The sequence below is a fragment of the Sitodiplosis mosellana genome, unplaced genomic scaffold (genome assembly GCF_009176505.1).
Source record: "Sitodiplosis mosellana isolate CC-2019 unplaced genomic scaffold, AAFC_SMos_1.0 Smas_scaffold_11, whole genome shotgun sequence".
In the NCBI taxonomy this organism is placed as follows: Eukaryota; Metazoa; Arthropoda; class Insecta; order Diptera; family Cecidomyiidae; genus Sitodiplosis; species Sitodiplosis mosellana.
Genome location: NW_022595253.1, coordinates 3,784,678 through 3,793,735, shown reverse-complemented (window position 1 = coordinate 3,793,735; position 9,058 = coordinate 3,784,678). Strand labels below are relative to the sequence as shown.

General features: G+C 36.7%; 2 protein-coding genes across 4 annotated transcripts in view; both read left to right on the top strand.

Annotated features, from left to right (window-relative positions):
- The first annotated feature begins 1,598 nt into the window (after positions 1-1,598).
- LOC129567530 (poly [ADP-ribose] polymerase-like) overlaps positions 1,599-9,058 on the top strand; it is a 10,351-nt gene continuing 2,891 nt past the window's right edge. Inside the window, exons 1-6 of one of the 3 annotated variants that reach the window (XM_055444569.1) lie at positions 1,599-2,131; positions 2,211-2,352; positions 2,955-3,487; positions 3,932-4,232; positions 4,401-4,633; positions 4,726-6,805. In XM_055444569.1, the coding sequence (XP_055300544.1) occupies positions 3,453-3,487; positions 3,932-4,232; positions 4,401-4,633; positions 4,726-4,828 (672 nt within the window). In that variant the 5' untranslated portion in view covers positions 1,599-2,131; positions 2,211-2,352; positions 2,955-3,452 and the 3' untranslated portion in view covers positions 4,829-6,805. Of the gene's footprint in view, positions 2,132-2,210; positions 2,353-2,954; positions 3,488-3,931; positions 4,233-4,400; positions 4,634-4,725; positions 6,806-9,058 lie in introns of those variants that run through there. The other 2 variants (XR_008687867.1, XM_055444570.1) reach the window with 2 other exon arrangements.
- On the top strand, positions 4,832-5,422 carry LOC129567568 (poly [ADP-ribose] polymerase 1-like). Its single transcript, XM_055444622.1, has one exon. It carries the CDS (start codon positions 4,832-4,834, stop codon positions 5,420-5,422), a length of 591 nt encoding a protein of 196 aa, XP_055300597.1.

Genomic DNA, 9,058 nt, shown 5'->3' with positions numbered 1-9,058 from the left:
TAAAAATTCACACTAATAAAATCGCTATGCTGTAGTTATGCTCACACTGATTGTCGTTCAGAAATGAGTGTGACCCATACATTTGTGAGCGACAATGAATGTGGCATATATTTAGATTGTGTAGTGTATGTATGTAACACTCGTTGACGCTCACAAATGTATGGGCCACGCTGAATTTTGGACGACAATCATTGTGTACACACTCCAATCCGATTTCCTGGCACGTTAGAGCAAACGAGTGTACAATATTGTTTAAAAGAGAGTGAGCGATAAACACACAAATTGACACCGAAATTGCTTTGCACTCGACGCCGAGATCTCAGTGTCTAGTGTCCACTCTCTGTATGGTAACCGAGCGAAAATTTTGCTACTGAATTGCCACCAGAAACCAATGAGAAAAATGACTAGAATGACGTTTGGTTTGACGCCATCTGCAAGGTGGAAGTATTTTGCAATACAAATACGTTCTATTGTTGTTGTCATTGGTTGCTGTCATTGATAGTTGGCAGTATATTTATAAAGAAGTTTCATAGTTCAGCGTGTACCGTCAAGATGTCGCTTAAATATAGCATAAACATGTGCTCCATATAAAAACATAGGCAAATTTTATCATTGCAGAAACCATTAATCTGAAAATCTTCTGAATCTGTCGGAGCACTTCTGAATGCTTTTGAATAGCTTCCAAAATGGACGAATCTACTGAAAATGAGTAATCCCAACCAAAAATTCACACTGAATCGACGTTGCGTTTACACATATCTGACACTGTTTTCACACGGTTTTGAACGTCAAACCGTGTGGCTATAGTATAGTAGAGTTTGAAGTCGTTTGACACCATTTTTGATGTCAACTCTTGATACCTGAACAAACTTACACTGCATCCACACGGTTATTCGAAATCAAAAATGATGTCAAACGGCTTCACACTCTATTATACTATAGCCACACGGTTTGACGTTCAAAACCGTGTGGGAACAGTGTCAGATATGCGTTAACGCAACTTCAATTCAGTGTGGATTTTTGCTTGGGAATGGTCCGCGGACAGTCGCGATTTTCGCGAAGCTGATCAAAGATAGAGGTTTGGTGTCTCCGGCGAAGTTGTAGTACTCGTAGTCTTCTATAATTTTGCTCAAGACTGCTATGTCTTATCTCTCATCAGTAAGGCGCAAATCAAAAACTCGCGCATATAGCAAGGTTTTTTTGCTTATCATTTTTCGCGTTTTCCACGAAACTGATAAGAGATAACTGATAACTGTCTAGAGCGAAGTTGTAAAGAACCTCATGCACTATACATTTTCTTGAAACGTTAGGTCGTTATCTCTTATCAGTTCCGCGAAAAACAAGGTAAACCACGACTGTACACCAAATTTCGCGTTTTTCGAGAGCTTAAAATTTCCAACAACTCCCAGTTATCTCTTATCAGTTTCGCGAATAACGAGTGCAAAGCAATTCCGAAAGAGACACCAACATTTCTATATACAAACACTGTATTGTATTTTGGCGCTTTGAAATCTCTCCACACCGCATCTGTCATACGCCGTGCACCTTCATTGTGTTCAATACACAAATTGGCGCACGAATCTCGTGCGCAGACAGCATCAAGTGAAAGTGATACAGAGTCGGGTGCTGTATGGTGAATGAGAAGCAGTTGCTGTATATGTGACGCAGTGAATACATTAAACGATGGCTTTGTGAGTGTGATCGTCACACATCATCTCTCTATTGTTTTGCTTCGCGCTATTATTCAGAGAACACAAGTGTCAAGTGCTCACACCGACGTAGAACCAAAACAAAACCAAACACATTTTTTCATTTGATTCAATTTTCGTGTCATTTTTCGTTTGTATAGTGCCCATTTGAACGGAACCGATGGATATTTTGGTGTTAATTCTAAATTTCGAAGAAAAATCGGTTCAATAATCAAAAATTTCGTAGAAATATTTCAGTTTTGTGAGTGATGAAAGAATAAGAGGAGCATTTTATTCAATTGTGTACGCTGTGAAAAAGAAGTGCCATAAAAATGCCAGTCATTTTACCATATCGCATCGAATATTCAACCTCAGAGGTTCGATGCAATAAATGCCGTAAGTCCATTCCACGAGACACCATACAAATCGGCATCATGCAACAGGTGAATAAATTAGATCCCATGCGAAGAGTTACAAATGTTGATTTCAAGTTGATTTTTTCATTCTTTTCAACAAATATAGAGCAAGACCGACGATTGTATGAAGCCCGAATGGTATGACATGGAGTGTTTTCTACAAATTCGACGGCCAGTTTCAGTGGACTTCATCGATGGATTCGCCAATCTACGATACAACCATCAACTGCAAATTCAATCCAAATTAGGTGAGAAAAAATGCTCAAGTTTTTCAAAAATGTTAAAGTCTTTTCCGTGCATTTTTTGTGATCGCTTTTCAATATGTGTTTTTTCATGTGTTGACCTAATGAGACGTCAATAGGCATACAGCCGGCATTGTATAGAATACTGTGGAGTCGTGTGGAGTAATCAATCGCGCGATTCAGTCGTATTTATCTATTAGCAACGTTGACTGTATGCAATAAACAATCAGACTTTATGTAAAGTAAGAGAATGGAAGAGAACGAAAGAGAATAAAAAAAACTCAGTTGCTGCTCTCTTTCTCTCTCGTTCGTGCAAAAAAAAGTGTAGTTCATGCACATTCGTGTTTCGTGCATGCGGTTTGGAATACAACAAAAACGTCGGTTTGTTCATCGCACGCGACACTTCTACTGATTACGGTTTCTCATGTCCGGCTATCGCCTAATATATTATTATTAGCAATTCGATCAGAACAAATACTGCATAATTGAAAGCAAAACACTTTTGTGTACGAAAAATATTTTCAAAAAAAATCGTTGAAAAAAAACATAGAATTCTCATTGTGTTCAATTAACTCACATTTTCCCCCACAATTTTCTTCCTACATCAGGCGTCGATGTCAATGCTAATGGAATAACAGCGACCGGGCAGCCACTATCGAACGAAGCCGATACCGCATATGCGGCATGGATGGAAAAACAAATCAAATTCCAAAGCAATGACTTCTTCAACATTCATGACCAGCTCAAGAAGCGCAATTCCGTCAATTTTATAGCCACACTGAAGGCAAACAATCAATTTGTGCCAGAACGTTTTTCCGATGTGCCAGAACGTTTTTCCAATTGATGTGTTCAATTGATTCATTTGTCAAATATTCAAAAAAAATTTCTTGCAGATATTAAATCACCTCACCGACATCATATGTTTTGGTGCGTTAGCACCGTGTTTGTGTTGCAAGGCTCCGTTTATCGATGCACCGGGTACGATTCGCCGTGATCGTCGTGCATCAATTCAGTCAAAGAGCCTCGACGTGTTCCAGTCCAACTGCCGGAAAAATTTCGAGAAATATTGATTGACGAACCCGTGGTTTGCACACGCATTCTTCTCGATGCCATTCAATTCAATGACGACGACTTTGAGTGGGTAATTTTGAGTGATCTTCTGATGCTTTTTTGATGAGTTCATAATTTCTATCGATAATAATCGGTTATTCCCTATTAATCATCAATTAAAAAAAAATTTATCTAAAAAATTCTTTGAAAATATTTCGAAACTAATTCCACTACTTGTGAGAAGAAAATAACGAAGGAAATGTAAATTGACTTAATTTGAAACCATTTGGTTCAAACCAAAAAGTGAGCTAAGGAAAATAGCCAATGCCACAAAAACATAAAAAATTGTCTGAATTTAACCACAAATGAATTAAAACAAATTAAATGCCCTAGAAAAAAAATGAATTGAAAAAAATACATCAGAAAATCAAGAAAAAAATAAACTGATGGCAAAATTGGACCGTCAAGAAAATTTAGAAAAATTCAATAAAAAAATAAAAAATAAAATAATTTCATTTTCTTCTCGTCTTTACAGGCTATACACAAAGCAACCACTGTTCAACATGGAATTTTTCATTGTCGGCGCCACAAAATTGCCACGAAAAGACATCGAACACAAGATTCAGGCCATGGGTGGTAAAATGACATCAACGATTCACGGATATTTGGCTGCAGTCATTTCGAATGCCGAAGAAGTGCAAGTTGGCGAAGGAATGATAAGAGAGGCGTTCATTCAACGAATCCAGGTGATATCAGACGATTTCCTCAACGAAGTCATGGACCACCATCCAATTGAGGTTATCGCTCGAAGTAATTTGAGCAAATGGGGAAAAGATGTACGTTTTTTTAAATAAACGGAAATTATTGCATTGTGTTTTCGATTGATATGATTGATTCAATCGAAAATTTATCTATTTTTCTCAAACAATCCACATTTTTCCTTGTTGTTGTTGTTATTGCAACATGTTTCCAAACTACTAATCAATTTTTTCCACACAATTTAGCCATACAAACTAATGCCCGAACGAAAGCCCGCCGCCACCCAACAGAGCACCACAAATGCGAATCTTTTCAATTTGGATCCAAAAACTGTGCTTGAAAGTGAATATGGAAAAATTTACACTAGCGGCAATACCAGATACGAAGTTGTGTTGGACTTTGTCGATATCAGTTCAAACAAAAACACGTACTTCAAGATGCAACTGCTAGACCTTTCAACTCAAGGTGACAACTCAAGGTGAGACTGTCTGAAACCTGACATTTTTAGAGTCAGAAAGAAACAACGTAAATTTAATTGCGCAGAAGATTCAAATAGATTGTATTTCTCAGATATGTATTAACCGAGTCATCGGGTCGAACTGGAACAAAATTTGTCAACGGTAAACAAAGTCAATCTTATCTAAATTTGGACCAAGCCAAAGCGGCATTCTAGAAAATGTACCTGGAAAAGACGGGCAATGATTTTGGTGCCATCAATTTTGAAAAACCTGCCGGAATGTACAATCAGGTGTCGATTGACAATGAAAGACTGACCAAAGAGTGTCGAAACCCGCAATCGGGTGCACCACCGACAAAACTCTCAAAGCCGCTGTATGAATTGATGCAGCTGTTGTACGGTGATGGCAAGGTGTTCAAATCGACATTGGTGGCATATTGTTTCGATTTGGACAGTATGCCGCTGGGTAAATTGAACAAGACTCAAATTCAGGCTGTGATCAGTCTTTTGGTTACGATCTCATCGTTGCAAAGTTCCGAGAACATCAATCAAATAATTGCTGCATCGAATCAGTTCTACTCGATTTTCCCGCACAGTTTTGGTGACCGCCAACAACCACCAGTGATCAACACGTATGAAATGATCCAAAGGAACATTAATATGCTGCAACATTTACTGCAAAAGGAGTACAGATACGAATTTCTGACCAGCGAATTGAACATGGAGAAAAATCTGCTGGATTTGTGCTACGAACACCTTCAGGACTCGGCCGAAATCACCATGCTGAATAAGGCGTCGGAAGACAAGTAGACTAGAATGATTGCTTTATATTTTTTGTGACACTCATTTCAATTTTCTGTCTGTTCAAAACAACAAATTATTTCTCTCCCATTTACCTCCTGTTTCCACTCCTTTTGGTTGCGTATGTAGTATTCACAGAGGTTGCTCAGCTCAGAGCATTTAAAAACTATAGTATAAAACGTCGTGTATAAATTACGAATTTGCTCGAAAAGACATCGATCGTCCATTTTTGGCAGAGCATACTTAAACAATCAGCTGCCAAGTGCTTAGCACTATTTGAATCAATCGTTGATCTTTGGGAAATTCCGTACTTTTAATTGTTGGTACATCATTTGCTCAGATGTGAACTACGTTTACGTAATTTACATTTAAAATCAAGAATCATTTTGAATCAGTGTTTTTCCCTCTCTTTTGTCTCGAGACTTAATTGCAGTTTCAAATTCATCGAGAAAATGTGGCGAAAAATAAGGAAATGTGACAGACAAAATATATGCACACGAGAGAAATGAAGAAACTAAAGAGAAAACGATTTAAGAAAGAAATAAATAAATAAAGAACGACAAATAAAACTGTTACATTGTTTCAAAAGAATAAACAATTCAAGATAGCAAAATTAAGTGTAATTTATAACGATGAGTTGTCAAATAAAAGTGTCGACTCAAAATTTGAGTCTCAAATACAATTTTGAAATGAATTGGATTCAAAATGAAGTCAATTCTACTCAAGAGAATGCTATGAATTTGTCTCAAAGCTTTGATTCAAAGATTTACATGTAAAATTAACTTCAATTCCAATATTCCATGGAATTTCAAATAAATTCACACTCACACAAACGAAATCACCACTCAATGATCTACGATACTAAAGTTATTTTAATAAACTATTATTTCGATGACCTACGATATAGTTCGCGGCAACGACAGTGGAAAACATGTTGCAATTCGACATGGGACTGTGTAATTTCTTTCCGTTCATCATAATACCATTGACAGGCCTTCCAAATTGTCACAATCTCAACGAAACCCTTTCACTCACACCGGTTCAAGCTTCTTGGCTGGGTAAATTATGTTCAAAAGGCACGCACAGTACATAAGAGCCAATGCAAAAGTCAATTGATGCGCATAAGTAGCGCCACCTCTAATGATTACGGAGAGTTACCATAAGTAGTATGAAATTGATATTGAGAAAAAGAAGAATAAGAAGTAGACATTTTATTCATTTACACGGCAATAATGGCCATCAGTAGAAATGGTGCTCATGTGCCGATCATATCACTGTTACAACCCTTCGATTATGTTTTCGAGCACATGCAATGCGCAATTCATTTTGTTTGAACAGTCGTCGTTATTATAATAAAATAATGAAAATACGATTCAGAAATAGCTCATACGAGCATATATCTAGGGGCAAGACACGGTATCAATTTGTCCTAATTCAACTATTTTGAACGATTTTTCTATTGTTTCTTCTAATTCCATAAGTTTTTGCTAATTTTTTAGTTTTTTCTTCCACACATTTAGTATTACCAATGCATTCCTTATGGAGATTTTTGTTTTGTTTATTTATTGTTGTTTGTAAACAAATCTGCGATCTTTTTGCATTGTCTCTATGTATTTCTTATGGACATATACTATGTACAATGCAATGCGTTGATATAGACAGACTTGTTGACAAATAACGGTAAATAAACAAAACAACCTCCATAAGGAAATGTATTGGCAATGCTAAATGTATGGAACCAAAAAGTTTCAGTCTCTCTAATTTCTGCTAATTTTGCTATTTTTAAACGAAATATCACTATTTTTTTAATCGTGTCTGTCCCCTAGGCATAACTCTAGGGGGATTTAACTACGTGAGAACTTGTAAAAAAATGATATAAACGCGCACGAAATTGTTACATTCACCAGAAAACTTGCATGATTCCACTCAGTTGACAAGTTCCGTATTAAAACAACATGCGCGAACGCGCGCGAGTTCGTGTGCAAACTTGTAGCTGAACGACGCGACACATCAGTCGTTCCATTTATTATATCTGGATTAACTTTTTCTTCAACACTTTCTCCAGCTCTTTAAAAATATTTCCTTTGTCCATTTTATAATTATATAAATCTTTGAACTTTTGGAAAGGATGTGAAAAATCTTTATACACGTAAACAACCGATTTTTAGCTTGAAACGCGTTTTAATTGTCAAATAACAACTTGAAAAACGCGCAAAACCATAAACAAACTTGTGTAAACTTGTGACCGTGCGCGTCAGTACGTACAACGAACGCGTCGAACTCCCGCGAATCAAGCAAACTGGCAAAAAACATGCTGAACTCGTAAGAGTTAAATTCCCCTAGGCATAACTGCTATAGTGTGTAATTGGATGAAAAATAATTAAAATTTCAAAAGTTGTATACATCCATAAAGTGTGTGTTCTTCTAAATTTTTACTGCATTTTAAAAAATATAGGGGAATTATGTGTAGGTTGACCCGCACTAATCATTTTAGTCATAACTTTTTATGGAATGAAGATAAATGGATAGAGAGCCGAAAAAGCTACAATTTGATCAGGAAATTCATTAGTTTCAGTTGTGAAAACAAAAAATTTCGGTCAATTTTCTAAGAGGTCTGATTTTTGGCAACAAAATTTTTTCTTTGTAAGTTGACCCACCCTATTTTTTTTTTAGAAAAACATGCAGTATAAACACTCAATATATGAAATTCATTTAATTTCGTTGGATTTTCAATCGTTTTCGGTCTTTACAACTACGGAAAACAATGAAAAATGTAGAAAAATATAGAAATTAACGCATGAGAATATTCTTGACCTGCGAAAAAAAGTTCGTTCCGAAATGCCTCATACATTCGTATAGCAACAAAAGAGACTCAAGAAAAAAGTGAGCATAAAAGTGATTATGGGGCACTTTTATTCTCACTTTATTCATGGGACTCTTTTATGCAATACAAATGTATGAGGCGTTTTAGTTGTGCATTTTGACTTGAGGCTTTTTTATGATAATTTTGATAAAAAGGAATGCGAATTTCGATGTGGCGATAGCACCAATGGATTAGGCACAATACATACTGTATCAAATCGAAAAAAAAATTAAACTTTTTTTTCGATTTACGGCTGTTTTGCAACCGTCTACATGGGAAGTTGGTATGAAAACCTCGGAGCGCCGCTGCTATTGCATTGGCTTCTATGGCCAAATGTACACATGGAAATATCTCGAAAACAGCTGGGTTAATCGGCAAAACGGACCGTGATGTCACTCCCGAAGGGAGTGTAAACACCCGGCTGGTTTGACGGCCTAGAATACAAATCCGGTGGAATTTGGGCTGATCCATGGATTCTCGGGATTCGACCTGATTCTAGCACTTCAATTTCTTTCATAACAAAACATAGGTAGAATGTGTTTACAGATGCACATAAAAAAGGAAGCACTGGAATCTGGTCAAATCCTGAGAATCCATGGATCAGCTGAAATTTCACCGGATTTGTATTATAGGCCATCAAACCAGCCAGGTGTCTACACTCCCTTTAGGGAGTGACATCACAGTCCGTTTTGCCGATTTACCCAGCCGTTTTTGAGATATTTCCATGTGCAAAAATTTAATAATATTATATTCAATTGCATTGGCCTATATGGAAAAAAACT